A 21,800-nucleotide genomic window follows, 5' to 3' on the forward strand; every position below is an offset into this window, starting at 1 on the left:
TTTTTTTGTAGTGCTGGGGATTGAACCCAGGGCCTTGTGCATGCGAGGCAAGACGCAAACCCTCTACCAACTGAGCTATATCCCTAGCCTCCTAAAATCATATTTTATTAAAACTATATGAATGACAGTTTTATTAAATTCTCTAAGTCTGCTTCTTAGAGGAGAGATAGATTTATGCTTAAAATAAATGACTTCATAGTTTGTTCTAAACTTGCAGATAAAGAATCAATTCTGGTTGACTTGAGATGACAGAGCAAAACCTGTTCTTCAGTTCTCCAGGGAAGTAAAAATGGTCATGGAGGAATGAAGACATGCTAACTTATTAAAAATGACTTCATGACATACAAGTTTGGAAATTCCTGTATGAACATATCCATATACTTATATTTGATTTTACTAAAAAAATTAGAAAATATTAGCACATGACATGGTATATAATCTTAATATATTGTGTCCAAGAGGGAAAAAAAAGAGAATCATTAATGTGTCGTAGTTAACATTATATTTCATGTCATTCTATCATATACTATTAATGCTGGCCAAGAGCTATTTAAGACAATTTAATATATATGTATATATATATATGTATATATATTAAATACACACATATAAATTATATATACATACATTTTATCATAATTTCACAATCATCATCTCTACAATCATCATCTCTTCTTTTTAATATTTTTTGAAACAACTAGGAACAGAATCATTAGACTCATTTTACTGAAATGTGGCTAGGTTATGAAAGAACGACCGAATGAAGAAAAAAAATATGTTTTATTGGTAATCCTGGTACATCAACCAGTAATTCTGAGCAACTTCATTATTTTGACTTTTTCTACTCCCCTGAGAACCATTTCACAGTCAAGTGTCAATCAATAAGCTATTTACAAACATCTTAGTCTAGGCATTGCATGGCAAATCAATCTCAGGGCATGCTGCACATGCCCCTTTCATAAGGACAGCTTCACAGTCTGTTAATATCCTGCAGAGAGAGACTTCATAGGATGCTGTTACCACTGATATCAATAACAATAATAGTAAGGGTATAACATGATCACTTGGTTTTTCTGCATGGCTGTTGTGATTTGTGCAAAGGGAAAGAAAATTCAGCAGTGCTGATAGACACCTTGACTGCTTGGTGTTACCAAATCTTATGTTTCCATGTCTTATAATTTTACATAAAATATTATTACATCATTCTTTCTCTTGGGGACTTTACTATCCCTGATACTTTTCTTCCTTGATCTGCTACCTACTGCCCTTGCAGAGGATGGTTTAGTTCTGTGACAGCCAGTCGACTGAAAACCAAAGCTGTTCTCTCTGGTGATATGATTTCAGAGATACCTGGCAATTGAAAAATGTAATCAATATTCTAGTTAATATAGTTATAGGATTTTGGAGGTTTGGCTGTGGGACAGAATATCTGTCCTTTGTAAACAATGCTTTGTCTTTTGGCAAAATCAGGTGAATGTGATCAAAACGGTATCTAATACATAGAGCACTCAACACTTTCTTTCTTAGGTCATGAGGTAAGAATGATTGACAGATGGCGTGATGATAAGACTGATATTTGGGAAGAGAGATGGCTGGGGCTTTGTCTTGGCTTTTCCTCTCACTGAAGAAAGCAAGGACACAGAAATCAGCAGAGAAAAAAGATCGAACCATATAGAGAACAAAGAAACCTAAGACAAAAGAAAGGAGGGTGCAGAGGAAGGGTTCAGAGACTTTCAAAAGCAACTTCATAGAAACAGAAGCTCTCACTGGGCGTGCCTGAGGCATGGGAATGGTGAGTTCAAAGCCAGCCTCAGCAAAAGCAAAGCACTAAGCAACTCAGTGAGACCCTGTCTGTTAAGTAAATACAAAATAGGGCTGAGGATGTGGCTCAGTGGTCAAATACCCCTGAATTGAACAATCCCTGGTACCGACCTCTGCCCCTCCCCCCAAAAGAAAAAGAAATAGAAGCAATCACTTTAAAGAAGGTCTTCTAACTTTAATTCAGAAAACATCAATTTGTTTTGCTTTTAAAGACACAAGGAGTTAGCTTTTTTTTCCTTTTTTTTTTTTAGCAGAGAATAGATACTATAAATCTTAATTGCCCTCCTGCTAAAATCAACTGAAAATCCTATATTTAAAAAAAACCAAACATTGGTAATTGCATTAATAAGCTACAGTAAGGAATACTAAAGACCAAAAATTCAATGAAAAAATGGGAACCCAGAGAGGTAAATAGAATATTAGAACATATGAGTCAGATTTTTGTACTGAGGGTATTTTCCTGGTCTAGTTAAACTTTTGTTTTTTCATAGGAGACTAAGTTGGGGAAGCTCAGCATGGGGCATCTAAATATCTTCCTCTCCTACCAAAAGAATCAAATTCTTGGTGTCTCTTTAAGTGAGAACCTCACTGTAATGTTCTAGAAGTTTCTATAATATGTTTAGTTCTCTTCTCGAACTTCTAAGTTCTGGAACTCTCCCATCCACCTCACTTCCTGAGCAAATAATCTATCTTAAATCTTAGAATACATCATCTCTGAGAGTCCCAACCACATTCAAGCCCTCAAACAGGTCTGCATTTTAGATTCACAATACCTGGGTGATCTGGAAAATCTCAAACCAAAAATGATGGCATCCTAGGCTAGTTGTGCCTGAGGCAGAAGAAAATGAAAACCCTCTTTGGAGGAACCTATCTTCAAATGAGCCTAATACATAAAAAATTTACAAATACACTGCAAAATAAAACCCAATGAGAGAGCCGATAAAAATCTAGGAATATATATGAGAATTACGAGACACATAAACAGAAGCAATGGAAAGGATAAATATTATAAGCAAAAGCAAGAGATTATAATAAATGGCCAAACATTATATATGAAAGTACACCAAACAGAACATGTAGAAATTTAAAAAAAAAAGTAAAAATACACTTGATAGTTTTGAAGAAGACTAATCACAGATATAAAAGGAAGAAAAAAATTTGTGTGTATAGCTGAAGAGGTACTAAGAGTGATGGTTTATACGTCAATATTAAAAAATAAAGTGTTGAAAATTAATATGAAGTATTAAACTTAAAAAGGTAAAAAAGTTCAAAAAATAATCTCTACAGAGTGTCTAAAGTTAATTGGGAGACATTTAATAACTGGAAACATGTTCACAGAGTGGAAGACTAAATACTGTAAAGATATCAATTCTCCCATGTAAATATATATAAAATCAGTATAACTGCAATAAAAAACCCAGCAGATTTTCAGGGATTTTAAAAATTACTTTTTAAGAATTTGAAAAGCTGAGTCTAATTTTTTTTTTTTTTTTTTTTTGGTGCTGGGGATTGAACTCAGGGGCACTTGACCACTGAGCCACTTTGTATTTTATGAGAGACAGGGTCTCATGGAGTTGTTTAGTGCCTTGCTAAATTGCTGAGGCTCGCTTTCAACTCGTGATCCTCCTGCCTCTGCCTCCCAAGCTGCTGGGATTACAGGCGTGTGCCACCGCACCCAGCATGAGTCTAAAATTTAAGTGGAGTTACAAAGGGGCAAGAATGGTAAAGAAGGACAAAGTCAGAGACCTTGCCTTGCTAACTATTCAGATTTATTAAAAGGTATCAAAATTGAGACTGTGGTATAGGGAAAGACAGGTAGAACAGTAGAAAAGAAGACTGGTGGTTGCTAGGAACTGGGAGAGAGAAAATCAGGAGTTACTAATCAACAGAAATAAAGTATCAGTCAGGCAAGTGAATAAGCTCTAGTGATCTGCTGAACAAAACTGAACCTATAGTCAACAATAATGTATGGTACACCTACATTTTTGTTAACAGGGCAGGGCTCATGTTATGTGTTTTATCACAATAAAATAAAAAAAAACTATAGGAGAATTATCTTCATTATCTTAGAGTACAGAAGGATTTCTTAAAGTTGACACAAAGTGAAATAACCATGAGGGAAAAGACTGAAAAATTCACCAGCTTTAAAATTAAGAACCTCTGTTTAGCAAAGGGCATAAGAAGCATGTGAAAAAAAAAAAAAGCTTCAGAACAGAAGATTTTTGCAAAGCCCCCCATAAAGGGCCACAATAACTCTTTACACAGAGGATCCAGACCCATAGAGAACTCTTACACATTAAATGAGGAAAAGACAAAAACAAACATAAAACCCCCAAAACTAAAACCAAACTAAACCAAAGAAGCCTGGGGAACCCAATTGTTAAAAAAAAAAAAAGTCTAGAAAAACTGGTTTTATAGTAGCATGAGCACAGGGCTTACCATCTTCGCTGGTGTGGGGCTCGGTACCAGCATCCTGGTCCACTTCCTCCAATGTACCGTGCTCACTGTATGGGCTGTCACTGTGGAGCAGAAATGGGAATTCATATGAAACAAAAGTGGGGAGAATTGTTAAAAATGAGTAATTGCTGCCTCAAGGAAAAATATGGTTTTTAATGGCAAAATTTTTACTGGATAGTCTGTCAATGGAATATTAGAACCTCCATTGATTATCTGGTTCTATGGTGATATCTAGCTCTCTATCCATCCACATTCATCTTTAACTAGATTATTTCACAATTCTATTAAGACAGAAATTATAGAGAACAAATGGCATTACAAATAACTCTTATCCAAAGAAAGCAAATTAACTGAATTCAGACAGAAGATGTTTAATTATTGCCCCATAGACAGACGTGTTTTTGCAAACTCAACCCATTGTTTTGCTACATATAAATTGATGGATCTTTGACTTCGTCTTTGAACTGACCATAGCATCTTTCCCATTATTCCTTGGCATGTGTTCATTTTACATCTATATGAGAATTATGATTTTTATCCTCTTTTAAAACTTATCCTTTAACACTACCACTACCTCTCCTCAAATATATGCTAATAGGTAAAAATGCATTGGTCACAAACATAAAACTGATGTTACTGTAAAATCCCATTTATATTGCTGATGTTGGGGGACAAGGATAACTACTGTATTATTGATTTTCTGTGTAAAATGAGCAGTGCCCTAGAAAACACTATGTATAAGCAAAAGGACATACTCAAGCCTACATTAACCTTGGTTGCAAGGTTATAACATAGGCTTTACCCAATTTGGAAAAGCAGTGACCACAAAATGTCCTAGATTACAACACATCAAATACTACTGACCCTATCTTTACATACTTGGTCTTTGAAAAAATGAATAAGACAGCAGAGCTTACTGATAAAGCCCAAATATCTAGGAATGCTAAACATGCCTTTGACACTAGCTTTAAAACAAAGATGACTATGACAATAGAATTAGGTATCTCAGCAGGGCTGAGTTTTATTCATTTACTTTCCCAGAGCCCAGCTTCAGGCAAGTACCCTGCACATAATAAGTACTCAAGTGAATATTACTAAATTTAATTTCATGTGTAAAATTGCTGGATACACTACAGAACTGGAATTTAGCATGGGCTGTGGCTAATTTAGGAAGCAATACTTCTGGAAATAACACCCAGTTTTCTTAACCGTCATACTATCCTTTAAGTAAAAATGCTTTCAGTTATTTTTGATCTTTCAGTGATGTGTTCCACTTTTACTTAATCCTCTGCAAGGAAAGGGGAAACACAGTGTCCTAGGCATGGTCCAGAATGAGGATTTAGACATGTTTATTTGTAGCTACTGCTGAGTCTCAGCTGCTCAGACAGTTCTTGAAGGAGGCTGCATGTGGAAAGACTCCTGTGGGCTTTCGAATCAGTTGTACCTGGTGCTATGGTTTGAGTGTGTTTCCCAAAGTTCACATGTTGGAAACAATCCCCAAATTCTCATGTTCATGGGGCCTATGGAAAGTAGTTAGGGTTTCATGAGGTGATAGGGGACATGATAGAATTAGTGGCATTATAAGAAGAGGAAGAGTGTGATCACACCTACTCCCTTGCTTCTGTCATTGATGCTTTCCACCATGTTATAATCAGCAAGAAGGCCTATAACAGATGCCAGGATCTTGATATTAGATTTTCAGTCTCCAGAACTGTGAGAAGTAAATTTCTTTTCTTTATAAGTTACCCAATTTATGGCATTCGGACATAGCAACAGAACGGACTAGGTTGCTACTAATCACTAAGCAGGCTCCCTGGCCTCTCTAAATTAACAAGGTAGAATATTCATGATAAATACAAGAGATCATGTAGATGAAGTAACCAGCATATAATAGGGGCTCAAGGAATCAAAGCTTGTTTTATTGAATATGATTTCTAAGAAACTTGTTAAAACTCACATTTCAAGTATCAAATAGCACAAACATTTCAGGGTTTTTACTTTTGAGGTTATTCAATTGACTATACTGTCTCCATTTCTATACTTTACTAGGGGGTACCCATACTGCCATATTAAAAATTTTTATTCCTAAAATACATGAATATAATAAATTTGCTCATAATAATCTTTATTACTATAATTCGTTAGAATACTATTTATTAGTAAGGGTTACAGTGAAAATAAAAATAAAAATCTACTTCATTGACAAACCCCCTTTAAAATGAGTCTTAAAATATGTTATGTGGAATCTAAAATATCTGATTAAGAATGAAAAACATTCCAGTCATGGTGATGCATGCCTATAATCCTAGCAGTTTGAGGGGCCGAGAAAGGAGGATCATGAGTTCAAAGCTAGCCTCAGTAACTTATCGAGGCCCTAAGTGACTCAGTGAAATCCTGTGTCTAAATAAAATACAAAATGAGGCTGGGTATGTGGCTCAGTGGTTAAGTGCCCCTGCATTCAATCCCTCGTACCAAAAAAAAAAAAAAAAAAAGAAGAAAAAAAACCACACCAAATGTAATCTGCTAATTTAATCAGCCATCTTTTTCAGATTTAATGTAATAATAAAAATGAATATAGCTCTCTATACCATCAAAACCTTTATTCTCTACAAAAGCCATAATAATAAGTGGGTTTATTTAACAAAATGTAAGTTTGGAGAAAACAGAGGGATGACTATGAATTTCCCTAGTAAAAAGCCAGTGTTGCCATGGATCTTAGTAGACTAACATCGCAAATGTTACTGCTTCTTCCCTTTCTTTTTCCTTTTTAAAAGTGGAATCATTGGTTGTTTATAGGCAATTCATTTTCCTAATTCAGTCAATATCTATACTTCCATCATTTTTTTTTTTTTTGGTGGGGAAAGACTAAAATTCTTGGACTTACCAGTAGTCATCTCCAGCCATACATTTCTCATAAACGGGTCCATCTAGTTCTTTAGTGTCTGGGAAAATAGTCTCATGATGGATGATGATGGTCTTGATGATTTCATTCACATGAGCTTGGCAAGACACTTGATCCTGTATTTCTGGGACGGGCATCAATGTTGGGCCAAAGCAAATGGCCAGGTTGTAAGGGTCCATCATGTTCTCATCGCTGTACTGTGAAAGACTGTGAAAGAAAGAAGTTGTAAAGTAACAAGGGGGAAAATGAAACTATGTTTAATAAGATACTTCACCTTCTGAAAACAGGGATGTAAACTATTTTACTTGGTTTTTATTATTAGAATAAAATGATATTTCAGCTGACTTAAAAGTTGAACTTACTGAACTCCAAGGAAAGTAAAATGAGGTATGACTTTCTACTAGGTAAAAACTGAGAAGGGAAAATTTGTTTAATTTTAAGTGGTGTTTTTAAAAGTTAGAAGAGAGTTTAATCTAGTATCCTCTGCAATGGCAACCAAAATCAAGTAGATAAGTTTTATTTGTAAATATGGTCAGGCTCTCAACGCTGTTCAAGTAAATTTTGGAGAGACAGTATGATATCCATAAAACTTCATGTATGCCTTTAAATTTGTCTTCACACCACTTAAAAATACCTCAGATTTCAGTTTTCTTCTATATACCATGAGGAAATCTTAGAAGAAAACAAAGTTCCTTTTCTTCTTAACTATTGAAAGGAAGCAACCAACAACTCTAGGCTTTAAAATCTGCTGTTGGCTAAGTCTACCAACACTAACCAACAACCAGAGTCACAAAAACACTGACGTTCCAGAAAAGGGGAACAGAATCCTTGATTCTCTCATTCCACTAAAGGTGGAAAACTTTGGGGAAATTTCTGGTGTTTAGTACCAATGTCTAAACCAAATCCAATGGACATTTATGAAACATTTTCACAGGCAGGTCAAAATAAGCCATCTCTTTCATGCCAGGTCTCTAACCCATGGGTTAGGATGCTGTGCTAGGGAGAGTTTTGAGACGCTCTCTCTCAGTATATAGAATGTCAACCTTGAAAGGAAATGTTAAAATCCAGGTGAACAGATGACAGATGGGAGGAGAAAAAGGAGACTCAACTACCTTTGTGAGATGATGAGAGACACAAAGAAACGGAGACACCACCTGACACGATACTTTACCCTTTCTCGGAAATAAGATAGTCTAGAAAGTAGAAAATACAAAAGCATAATTTCCATAGCTAACATATGTCTTTCCCTTCTGCCGTTTCTCAAACATTCACTCTTACAAAGAGTTCACAATAAGAGCAAATGATCATGTTTCACACCATCTTAAAAATGGGGGCAGGATGGAGAGGTGAGAATCAGAACAAGAATGGTCTAATTTTCAAAAGACACACTTGAGCTCAGCAGGGAGACTCATAATCTTTCTTTTAGTGCTGTCTTGAAGAGAAAAAAAGCCCAATATAAAAATGCTACTTTTAAGTTTTGATTTTATGATGAAAAAGAATAGCTAATCTTGCTTTTTGTTGCTTTTTTTCTTTTTAAATTCTTTGCAGTGCTGGGTATTGAACCCAGGGACTTCCACATGCTAAGGCAAGCATCCTACCACTGAGTTAAACCCCTGCCTCCCAATCTCTCTTTTCCAACTTCCTGTCCCAAGCAACCTGGACTAGACCCTGGACCCCTGTCTCTTCAAGCAGACAGGGAGCAACTTCAGGCAGAATCACTGGAAGCAATGCCAACTGATTGACCCCTGGTGCATCTGTCTTTCTGTTGAGATTCGTGATGCATTAAATTCAGGTTTTAAAAACTTTCTTAATGAACAGACTCCATTGCGGCTCATTGGTTCAGAGTGGATTCGCTCAGCTGTGTCAGGAAAATTTCGTAGAAAGAGCATGGAGAGGGCCAGCAGCAATATAGGGCAGGCCCTGGAAATTTGGGTGTCGGGGCCTTAAGACATGTGCAATTAAAAGTAAAGAAGGAAAGGCCCTGGGTTTTTACAACTGCCTGGGTGACTAGGATTATTTAAAGGTTAAACATAGAGCCTCTATCTAAACTAAATATAATTATTTGAATCTTTCTGGATACCACTAGTTTCTAGTAGTGACTTCTTTTTTTTTTTTTTCTTTTTTCTTTTTTATCTCAGTGGTGACTTCTATACAAATGGATTCCTACTGTCATTTGGGAATGTTCTGGGCACCATAAGGTCAGCAGTAGAGACCTCTTCTGTTTGGTTCCCCGCTAACATTGTATGGTGTTTGGTTCTTGGGGCCAACCGAGTGGGTATGATTTCAGGACTAGTCAGCAGGGTTGTAGAACATCTCCATGGCTTTTGAGGATGCAAAACCTTCAGTGAAATAGAGATGAGAAAATATCCTAATTTGAGGAAGGGAGGGTACATGCCAGCTTACTCAACATGTTGACTCCCCCTGGATTTCTTTATTTCCAAGTGCTTAACTGAAATGCTGCACAGCAAGGAAGCTCTTCAATAGGACTCCTGGAAGATATTCTTATAATGGAGCCCATACATCAGGAAATAACTGAACATCAAGTTGCCTAAAATAAGAGTAAAGTTTCTCTGAAAACTGTGTAGTGGCTTTTAAGATTTGTTACATTACTTTAGAAAATATTTTAGAAATATATTCTTCTTCACAGGGTCTCATTATGGTGCATTTGCAGAAATTCTTCTTTGGTTCTGTGAATAAGTCTCATCTATGATTTTCTTGCATCTTTGACTATGACATTAAAAAATCACAGAAACTTTCTGTAATGAGCAGACAGTTTATATCATTTTGACAAAAAACGTTAGCTTTGGGTGGAGGTTGGAAAAACATATTTCACTAGTAGGTTTTTTTTTTTTAGTAGTATTTGGATATTTTTGCATTAACTTCTGGATCAGAGGTTGAGTTTTTATCTATCAATCATACAAAGACTTTGATCTGCTGAGAAAAAAAAATGTACCTTCAGTCTACATTCAATCATTTTCTCTTCTACTCTGCTGATAAATAGAACGCAATGTACATTTTTATAAGATTCAGGAACACAGAATTCAGATGGGCATTTTGACAGAGCATTAGGGTACTTACTGATTGAGGAAGGCAAAGAGGTACCTCATCACTATAAGGACCGACCTGGGCAAGGTCAGGAGGAGTTTGCGGATGTGAAGAGCCCTCTCATAGAGATTATCTATTCCTACAGAGAGAAGATGACATGGTCAGGGTCCTTTAACTTCCACATTTAAAGCAGATCATTGCAGTATACATCTGAACATAAACAGTACCTTGCCCTTGGGAAGATGCAATCATAATCAATACAGTGAATAAATGACCAGCTTGGGTGTACCACTGTTTCTGAGGGTGTTTCCTCTGACCCACCACTGTTTTGATGACTGTGGCCTTAACCTTGAGGAGTTTAATTCTTCCTAGATCTAAAAGTCATTTTCCCCTTTGTTGCTAATTTAAAATTTTGCATCTAATATGGTTTCAACTCCTTATTGCTGCATAGGGCCTGATGTGGCTTTAGGGGCATTGCACCAATCTCCTCCAGCCATTATTCATTAATTCATCACATATTTGTGAGCCACTCTGATCCTGGCAATATGCCAGATTTTGAATCTCTCCTTTCTCAAAACTACCATAGCATTTTATTTATGATTTTTTGCCTTGTTTTATATTATTGCACCAATTTTCTAAAGCAAATATTTAGGAGAGCCTACTAGGTTCCAAGTGCTGAATTAAGCCTTAGGAACAGATCAGTGATATAATTCCAGCCCTCACAGAAAGTACATATTTATAGTTATTTATTTCCCCATGGGATGGTGAGCTCCTTGAAAAGAAGAGTCCTAGGAGGGATGTCCTAGCATTCTTCTCCCTCTTTTCTAGGAATCCAAATTGTCCAAAATAGCTCAATACTAATGATCTTGTGAAACAGCAGCAAAAAAAGTCACTATACTAATCCCTTCTTTGCTTCACTATTTATACTTTACAATACATTTTTAACATACTATAGTATCTAAGTTAATGGCAATAACATCAGGAGTCAGGGCATATGCTGTCATCCCCATTTAATAGGGTAAGAAAGTGAGACCTGGGCAAGTGGCTTTCTCAAGGTGAATAGGCTAGAAGGGGTGGAGCTGGGATTAGAACCTCTGTCTTCTGTTTCATAAATCTGCTAATTTTTCTTGGATCTCAAAGTGCGTTTATGAAGGACAACTTTTAGGTCACCCAAAAGGTGAACATTTGAGAAAATACTTTAAAGTATTCAGTTGGATGAGGTGAGGCATGTCTGTAATCCCAGTGGCTCGGGAGGCTGGGGCAGAAGGATTGCAAGTTTGAGGTCAACTTCAGTAATTTAGCAAGCTCCTAAGTGAGATCCTGTCTCAAAATAAAAAATAAAAAGGGCTGGGGATTTGGCTCAGTGGTTAAGTACCCCTGAGTTCAATCCCTGGTCTGCCTCCCACAAGTTACTTCATATTGTTCCATCTAATTCTTAATTCCTAACTGCTCTTGAGATATTCATATCCTACTTGAACAACATCAATTCTCCACCTCGTTTTTTTTTTTTAACTTTCTCCCACCCCCCAAATGTGGATATCCCTCAAAAGATTTCTAAATGATCTCTTCAATGGCAACTTCATTCAGTCTCAAGGTTATAGCCATCTCTTTTACCACGGTATCTTATTTTGTCCCTTGTGTGGGAGAGATGTCTGGCTGTTTCTTCTTATGGCTATCTGACTGCTAATTTCCTCAGCTGAAGTTTTTTTATTATTTTTTCACTCAGACCATCATAATATTCTCCTAACTCAGTTTCCCTTTCCCATTCCTCTTAAACTAGTGGCACTCAGCCTTGACTTGGGTTCACTTGGGGAGATTTTTAAAAGTGCTGATGCCGGGATTCTTTTATGCAGCCAAAGTTGAAAACTATTGCCTTAATTACTCATGCCAAACTCATTTTCCTGGAATTTTGAATGCTGACTCCAGCTGCTTTCTACTTATTATCAAATGGGGCCATTTTATTTGTCCCTTTGCACAGTTGAAAAAGGTACAAAAAATGTATTAAGAATATTCTTCACTCAACCACAAGTTAAGTTTGCAAAATAGCAAATAATTTATCAGGATTCCTGGGGAAAGAACACTTCCATTCCTGCCTGCCTTTAAATATGCAGGAGTTGGAATTGTAGCTCTGTCATCTCATAAAAAAAATATTATTTCAGAAACTCTTTAACCAGAATGTTAAGTAAAATATAATAACACATTGAACATTCCTGTGACATTTTTTATTTTTTAAATATAGACCTCTGATTAGTAATAGCATGAGTGTAGTAATTATGAATTGGAAATGTTATATTTGGACTTTTTGTTTGTAAAGTATTTCAAAACAAGAAAAACCCCCACTATGTACAAGGTAGGCTAGGGTCACATCTATTAAAGATAAAGTAGTATGTATAATACACTTTTCAGGCAGTGGTCTTTGTTTTTATTTACTAAAAAAGAGGGAGTAAGATGCTTAAAAAAGTTATTAAACCAGGACATATCATTCAGGCCACTAGAACTCAAAAATTAAATTATTAACATTTCCTCCCAATTTAGACCCAGAATGCCAGTAGGATCAAACTATGTTGTAGAGTAAGCTATTTGCCTTCTGTAACAACCTCATGGAAACTGGGGAACTTACACTGTATCGAGGAAATATCTATGGATGAAGTAACATGAAAGTCATTGAGAATTTAATGGGGATGATTTTTCACCTATTATTTTATATCAGAATTAACTGGTTAAAAGCTTATTATCTGAAATAGCTGACTTTTAATAACTGTATCTGATGGTTGTTGCTGCTTTATTATTTTTTTACATTTTTTTAGTTGTAGATGGACATAATAAATAATACCTTTATTTTATTTATTCATATTGATGTGGGGCTAAGGATGCAACCCAGTGCCTCACACGTGTGAGGTAAGCCCTCTAACCCAGCTTCAGCCCCTGTTGCTGCTTTATTTTAAAGAGTGAAAAGATGATTTAGCACACTGGTATCAATTAATATTGACATTTAGTAGCTTGTGCCCCTTGTTCATTAGTTAATTGTGTTTGCATTAGTGATTTTATGTTCATGCTTGAAACCAGTTACAAAGTTTAATACAATCACATAAATATAAATTGTAAAGATGAATGGTCTCACCAATGGTCCTTTGTTGGCAAAACTCTCTCCTCTTTACTGGCCACGTATAAAGGCACATGTGAGGATGAAAAACAAAACAATACCAAACGCTCTTCCCAAAACACTTCTTGGGTGTTTTGATAGTTAAATCTCCTGATTCTCCAAACTAATCCTCACTTTAAAGTTTAGGTCACCAGGGACAGGATTTCAGCAGCTAGGTTTTACTTTATTTTATTATTTGTTCTTTTAAGTTATACATGACAGTAGAATGTATTTTGACATATTATACATACATGGAGTATAACCTCCCATCTTGTGGTTGTACATCATGTGAAGTTTCACTGGAGTTACACGGGTCGTGTATTCATATGTGAACATAGGAAAGTTATGTCCAATTCATTCTACTGTTGTTCCCATTCCCATCCTCTCTCCCTTACCCCCATTCCCCACTGTCCAATCCAGTGAGTCTCCACTCCTCTCAACACCCCACCTATTTTGAATCAGCATCTGCTTATCAGAGAAAACATTTGGCCTTTGTTTTTTTGGTGGAGTTTGGCTTATTTTACTTAGCACGACATCTCCAGATACATCCACTTATCTGCAAATGCCATAATTTCATTCTTATTTAAGGCTGAGTAATATTTCATTGTGTATATGTACCACAATTTCTTTATCCATTCATCTATTGAAGGGCACCCAGGTTGACCATAGCTTAGCTATTGTGAATTGAGCTGCTATGAACATTGATGTGGTGGTGTCACTATACTGTGCTGATTTGAAGTCTTTTGGATATATGCCAAGGAGTGGGATAATTGGTCAAATGGTGGTTCCATTCCAAGTTTTCTAAGGTATCTCCATACTGCTTTCCAGAGTGGTTGCACCAATTTGCAGTCCCACCAGCAACATATGAATATACCTTTTCCCTCACATCCTCTCCAACATTTATTGTTACCTGTATTCTTGATGATTGCCATTCTGACTAGAGTGAGATTTGAAGTCTCAGTGTAGTTTTAATTTGCATTTCTCTAATTGCTAGTGATGTGGAACATTTTTTCATATATTTGTTGACTATTCATATTTTTCGGCGAAGTGTCTGTTCAGTTCTTTTGCCAATTTATTGATTGGGTTATTATTATTATTGGTGTTGAATTTTTTGAGATCTTTATATATCCTGGAGATTAATGCTTTATCTGAAGTTCAGATGGCAAAGATTTTCTCCCATTCTGTAGGTTCTTTGTTCATGTTCTTGATTGTTTACTTTGAAGAAGCTTTTTAGTTTGATTCTATCCCATTTGATTTTACTTCTTGAGCTTTAGGAGTCTTGTTGAGGAATTTGGTTCCTAACTCGACATGATGAAGATTTGGGGCCTATTTTTTCTTCTAGTATGCACAGGGTCTCTGGTCTAATGCTTAGGTTATTGACCCACTTAGAATTGAGTTTTATGCAGGGTGAGAGATACATGTCTAATTTCATTTTATTACATATGGATTTCCACTTTTCTAAGTACCATTTGTTGAAGAGACTATCTTTTCTCCAGTGTATGTTTACGGTGCCTTTGTCTACTATGGGTTTGTCTCTGTGTCTTCTGTTTTGTACCATCAGTCTTCATGTCTGTTTTGGTTCCAATACCATGCTGTTTTTGTTACTCTAGCTCTGCAGTATAATTTAAAGTCCAGTATTGTGATGCCTCCTGTTTCTCTTTTCTTGCTGAGGATTGCTTTGGCTATTTTGGACCTCTTATTTTTCCAAATGAATTTCATGATTTGCTTTTTCTATCACTATGAAGAATGTCACTGGAACCTTAATAGGAATTGCATTAAATTTGTATAGTGCTTTTGGTAGTATGACCATTTTGACAACTTTAATTCTGCCCATCCAAGAACATGGGAGATCTTTTCATCTTCTAAGGTCTTCTTCAATTTTATTCTTCAGAGTTCTGTCATTATCTTTGTAGATGTATTTCACCTCTTTTGTTAGGTAAGTTCCCAAATATTTCATTTTCCTTGAGGCTACTGTGAATGGGATAGTTTTCCTAATTTCTCTTTCAGATATTCATCACTGATGTATAGGAATGCAATTGATTTACGGGTGTTAATTTTATATCCTGCTACTTTGCTGAATTCATTTATAAGGTCAAGAAGTTTTCTGGGTCTTCTAAATATAGAATCATATCATCAGCAAATAGGGATACTTTGAATTCTTCTTTTCCTATTTGTATCCCAACAATTTCTTTCTTCTAATTGCTCTGGCTAGAGTTTTTAGGACTATGTTCAAAAGAAGTAGTAACAGCAGGCATCCCTGTCTTGTTCCAGTTTTTAGAGGGAATGCTTTCAATTTTTCTTCATTTAGATAATTTTGGCCATGGGTTTAGCATTGATAGCTTTTTCAATGTTGAGGTATGTTCCTACTATCCCTAGTTTTTCTAGTATTTTGAACATGAATGGATGTTGTATTTTGTCAGATGAACTGTTAGTTTTGGGGTCCTACAGTAGAAAAGGATAGGAAAGAATGTAGATGGAATCCTTCCTTCTGTATTATTGACCTCTGATATCTGTCAAGTCCCATAAAGGGAAGTGGCTCAGGAGGACAGAAGGGACCCCAGGCATGACCTCCGGGAGCTTTACGCTCACTTCAGGATGCTCTTGTTTTCACTCTCAGTTCTAGCCTTGGTTCATATTCCCTTCAAAGGCAATTTCAAATTTTATACCAACTTCACAGCAGCATTATTCATAAAAGTCAAAAGGTAGAAACAACCCAAATGCGCATGAATAAATGGATAAACCACACGTGGTACACACACGAATATTTTTTTTCAACCTTAAAAAGGTCATTCTGCACATGCTACAACATGGATGAACCCTGAGGACATCTTGCTAAGTGCCATGAGCCAGCCACAAAGGCACAAATATGATGATGTCATTCCACTCACATGAGGCACCTACTATGGGCAAAGTCACAGAGACAGAAAGGAAGACAGAAAGTCTAAGGGTCTGGAGGAAGTGGGGGTGGCTACAGGGAGTTAGTATTTAATGGGTACAGTTTCTGTTTGAGAAGTAGGATAAATTCTGAAATAGTGATAATGGTTGCACAATAATGTGAATTTACTTAATGTCTCTGAACTGTACACTTGAAAGTGGTCAATTTTTTTAGTCAACTATACTTTGCCACAATGCAACAAAAGAGAATTGGGGAGGCTCTGGGATAAAAATGAAAGACAGGAGTGAAAAGTTACAGGGGTAAAAAAGAATGACACCAAAAAAAGACGACATAAAGTCACGTGAGACAAGCATATATTCTCTATAACTAGAGCAAACACATATCCAAGCAAAATAGAGTTGGTGGCATGCCTAAAGGAGCAGCCAATCCATCTGCCCCAAAGGACTCAGTCCAGTGAGAGGACGAGGCTTCTCATGGCTTCTGCTCAGCTGGCTTGAGGCCAGCATCGTACAGGAGCTCTGCTCTGGTACAAATGACTCATTTACTCTCCTGAGTCCAGTTACCAGGTCAAAATTTATGATTGCTACTGACACTCTGATTAATGTGCATTCCTTGTGGGCAATTCATGGGCTCCCATAGTTTCATGCTGGATATAAAGATGGATCTTTTCTTCCCTTCCAAAAAGGTGTCAGTGAGGAAAATCCGTATTTTACTTGATTTATTTTAAACTGGACTTTGTTTCCACAATTCAAGGTCTCTTGTAATTTGGTAAAAGTGGCATTCATCCAATCTTGGTCCCATGCTCAAAGCTCTCAAGGCTAATTTATAGTCTTTTCTTAGCAGTGCAAGGCTCTCACATCAGTCTCAAGTTCACGACGTGGGGGTGTGGCAGCTCCAGGAAAGTGCGTGTGAAATTCACCACAGAAAATTACAAAAAATTCAAATGGTCATTACCCTCAAAATATAAGTTCTTCTGTGGTACTATTTGTGAAAGTGTTCGTTTGCCAGAAAACAAATCATAAATGATAAGATGCATATTTATCCTTAAGAATGTAGACAAAGGAAAAGATAATCCCTAGTGGCCACATGTAGAGATAATTTAACAATGGGCATACAAGTATTTTCAAGCTCCATAGACCAACCTCAGCATTAAAGGTAAATTTACCAGTCCTGGGGGATTTTTAAATTCACTGTAACAACATCGATGTGTTATTCAATTGCATATAGTACTGTGTGTGTGTGTGTGTGCGCGTGCGTGCTAAGCTATGAAACCAACCTAGATGCCTTACAACAGATGAATGGGTAAAGAAAATGTGGTACATATACACAATGGAATATTACTCATCCATAAATAGAGTGAAATTATGGCATTTTGGTAAGTGGATGGAACTGGAGACTATCATGCTAAGTGAAATAAGCCAATCTCCAGAAACCCAAGGCTGAATGTTCTCTCTGATATGCCAATGCTGACTCACAATTGGTGGTGGTGGTGGGAGTGGAGGTTCCCCTGATTGGACAGGGGGAATAGGGGGATGAGAGGGGGAATGGGAATGGGAAAGACAGTAGAATGAATTGGATATCACTTTCCTATGTTCATATACAAAATATATGACCAATGTAATTCCCATCACGTACCACTTCAAGAATGGGATCCTAATTAGAATAAGTTATATTTCATTATGTATAATATGTCAAAATATACTCTACTGTCGTGTACATCCAAAAAGAGCAAATAAAAATAAAAAAAAATAACTGGGCTGGGGCTGTAGCTTAGTGGCAGAGAACATGTCTAGCAAATGTGAGGCACTGGGTTCAATCCTTAGCACCATATAAAAATAACCAAATAAAATAAAGGCATTCTATCCATAGGGGGGGAAAAAGGGAAATAATTACTTGGATACCTCTACCATTAACTGATATCAAATTGACTTCTGTGAATTAAACCACTGCTTTCACTATTAGTTAAATAACAGCATTAGAGAAATAAATATATAAATAACGTTTCCTATTCTGCTGGATATCTATTGAGATTATTGAAGAATGTTAGTCTTAGCCTAGGAAGCTTTACCTATTCAGATACTCAGCCTAGTAAAAATGTCTAAGGATAAAAGAAATCCTAAGAACATTATTATAAGATATCAAACAGAAACTTAGAATTCAGAGAGAAAATCATCATGTATGTCAATGAAGCTTTTATAGCAATAATATACATTACAGCACCAGGAAGAGCTCAAAGTCTTTTTTCATGAACCAGTCAGAAGTAGGAAAATAGATACATGCACTGAGATGTGCACCATAGTATTCTGTACAATTGCCAAATCATTGGGAACAATCTGAAGGTATAAAACTAGGAGATGTCACATTAAAAAAATATATCATTATATGGCCACAAACTATATTTAGACAAATATGTATTGATATGAGAAAATGTTAATATTAAGTTTAAAAAGCGCTTTATAAAGAGCCACTATGACATAACTTTATTTACAACAGCTTTATTGAGATATAAACCATATACCAAATAACTTACCTATTTAAATAGTACAATTCAATGATCTTTATCGTACTCAGAATTGTACATTACCTCCAACAATTTTGAAATGTTTTCATCAACTCAAAAAGAAGCTTCATATTCATTTGTAGTAAACAAGTATGATATAATTTTTATTAAAAGCAGGTAGGAGTGGTGTATGTGTGCAAAATATTATTTGGCAATAACAATAAATTACTGACACATGCTATAACATGAAGTACTGATATATGCTAAACTTTATGCTAAGTGAAAGCTAGATATAAAACACTACAGACTGTATGATTCCATTTACATGAAATGGCAAGAATAGGCAAATCTACAGAGACATAAAGTAGATTAGTGATTGCCTAAGGCTGGGGGTGGTGGTGGTTATAGGTAAATGGAAAATGACTGCTAATGTTTGATAATCGGGATTTCTTTTGGAATAATGAAAATGTTCTAAAATTGATTATGGTAATGGTTGCATAATTCTGTGAATAGACTAAAACCTTTGAATTGTACTTTTTTTTTTTTTTTTAAACCCAAGGGCACTTTGCCACGGAGCCACATCCCCAGTCCTTTTTTATTTTGAGATGCTGTTGCATGAGGTTGCCAAGGCTGGCTTTGAACTTGTGATTCTCATGTTTCAGCCTCCTGAGTCACTGGGACTACAGACATGTGCCACCATGCCAAGTTAAATTATACACTTTAATGGATGAATTGTACGGTATGAGAATTATATCTGAATAATGCTCCTTTTAAAAGTATACACACATGTACAGATACACACCAGAAAATGGTCTGAGGATGTACTCAGATAGAGAGCTTGCCTAGCATGTATGTGTGTAAGGCCCTGTGTTCGAAAACCAGCACCACAAAGAAAAGAAGAAAAATCTTCTGGAAAGAAATTAAAATAGTTAAATTATTTTCATGCAGAGGAATTATAATTTTTCTACGATGATCACGTATCAGTCACATAATAATTATTTTTAAAAAGTACCAACTGCCTATTTGATGACTTTAAGCAACCATTAATTTTTTAGGGTATAATAATGGTATGGTGGTTATGTTGTATATTAAGATACAATATAATATATTGTTTATTGTAGATAAAATATATCACACCATTGTTTTTCTTTGGATGGTGGCATCATGAGGTACAATATTTTGTTTTATGTGCACTGTGTATTTTTCAAGTGTTCTGTAATGACTACATATTGTTCTTTGATAAGAAATGTAATAGGAAAAAAAAAAGAACCTCTCATTTTCCAGAGATACACACACAGATGTGATGTCAGAAGAGATAAAGGTAGAATATTTGACTGAGAAATGAAAACTGTTAAAGAGAGGTTGTTAATTAGGTGGGAGTTCATTATATTATTCTGTCTCTTCCTATAGACATCTGAAATTTTCTATAATAACAATTAAATAGAAGATGGGTTACAAATAGTATGGATAGAACAGTTCCACTTTGGTTTCCAAAAATGTGGTGTGCACATGAATATAAAACAAACCTAGAAGGAAATGCAATGCCACTGGTTCTCCTTGGGTAGTGACTTTATGGGGGATGGTACTTTGCCCTGTGTGCTTCTGTGTATATTTCAAGTACTCTACAATGACTAAATGTTGGTTCTATGATAGGTAAAAAAAAAAAAATCTCCTTCTATAAAAAGGTTTCCTCAGGTCCAAGTAGTCACTGAAATAATAGCACATTATACAAAATGAAGTGCAAATGTATCATTTGGGCTCACAGCTCTAAAGAAGCCAGGAAAAACCATGACTTACTTGAGTAATTACTTGGACTTATGCCTTAGGGAGTCTCAGAGCCATGGTACATGGACATGCTGGAAGCTGCCCAGACTCTGTGGGCATGACCTGGAGCATTCTCAAAACCATTCATAAAGTGGATGGTTTAAAAAAGACCCAGAAACAAAACAAAACAACTCTTGGGTGAGAAACCAAAAAACTACCAAGTTTGTCATTTCCAATTTATATTGCATTTGATTCTATCATATCTTTATCCAGATAAGTAATTCTTAAAAGAAATTTGCATCTTTTGGGAAATGAATAGTGTACATTTAAAACAGAAAGAGAGAATGTTAAGATAAATTCCCTCTTGATACATACATTTGTAAGCTTTCAAAGAATGGAGTCATTTAGGGGCACAAATATGGCAGGATAATAACTCAGCCACTCCTCAATTCTTTCCCCAAATAATCCAAAAATAGGTAAGCCAAAAGTAGTGGGTGTTCCAAGGACTTATGTAACCTCTTAGAAAAGACGTACAGGGAAGATTTTTCTATACAAAATAGCTGTCACATGAAATTACCTTAATAGGGAAAATCAAACCCAATTATGGCAATGCTACAAGATTACATGGGTAAAAAACAATCTATTACTCTGAGATCTCACTCCCCTAAAATTTTAAATCTGATGTTAGAATGTGATGTGTTTCTATCACATTCAACCTCGACTGCATTTATTGATAAACAACTTTTCTTTCCTGATAGATGTTAAGCTTCTTATATGCAAGAATCAAGTCTTTGAATCTCCAGAAAGTTTTTGCCTATTGTAGGAGATTAATCAACTCCATTCAAATCATCAAAAGTTTATAATATTACTGATATTGATGAGTGATATGTCAGTTTAAAATAGTTTATTGAAAATGATGCAGATACATCATCATGGTGGTAAGATACCTTGTCACATTGGTAAGAGCAAATGCTTGTGTGGAGATAAAAGTCAGGAATCCCCTCATTTTAAGAGGCAAGATGTTGGAGGAAAAGGGGTTTACATAAAGGGGGAATTATATAAAGAGACTGCTAATAAATATTTTTAATGTCTCCCATTATGATAAATTGTGCACTAAAACCAACATGATTAATGGGGAATAATAGGGTTGAGGCAGTCTGCTTGACACCTATCAAACCTTGTGTTAATTATCTTGAATACAAGCAATAAGTATTGGTGAGAATGTGGGGAAAAAGGTACACTCATACATTGCTGGTGGGACTGCAAATTGGTG

At 35.9% G+C, this 21,800-nt stretch overlaps 1 protein-coding gene across 3 annotated transcripts in view; it reads right to left on the bottom strand.

The window, feature by feature from the left end:
- Srgap1 (SLIT-ROBO Rho GTPase activating protein 1) overlaps positions 1 to 21,800 on the bottom strand; it is a 283,699-nt gene that overhangs the window by 26,387 nt on the left and 235,512 nt on the right. For 2 of the 3 annotated variants that reach the window (XM_048805875.1, XM_048805869.1), the window contains exons 16-18: positions 10,259 to 10,364; positions 7,163 to 7,387; positions 4,261 to 4,340 (exon numbers count right to left, since the gene is read on the bottom strand). In XM_048805875.1, coding sequence (XP_048661832.1) covers positions 4,261 to 4,340; positions 7,163 to 7,387; positions 10,259 to 10,364 — 411 coding nt within the window. Of the gene's footprint in view, positions 1 to 4,260; positions 4,341 to 7,162; positions 7,388 to 10,258; positions 10,365 to 21,800 lie in introns of those variants that run through there. The other variant, XR_007348677.1, reaches the window with a different exon arrangement.

Source organism: Marmota marmota, unplaced genomic scaffold (assembly GCF_001458135.2).
Source record: "Marmota marmota marmota unplaced genomic scaffold, marMar, whole genome shotgun sequence".
Classification (NCBI taxonomy): domain Eukaryota; kingdom Metazoa; phylum Chordata; class Mammalia; order Rodentia; family Sciuridae; genus Marmota; species Marmota marmota.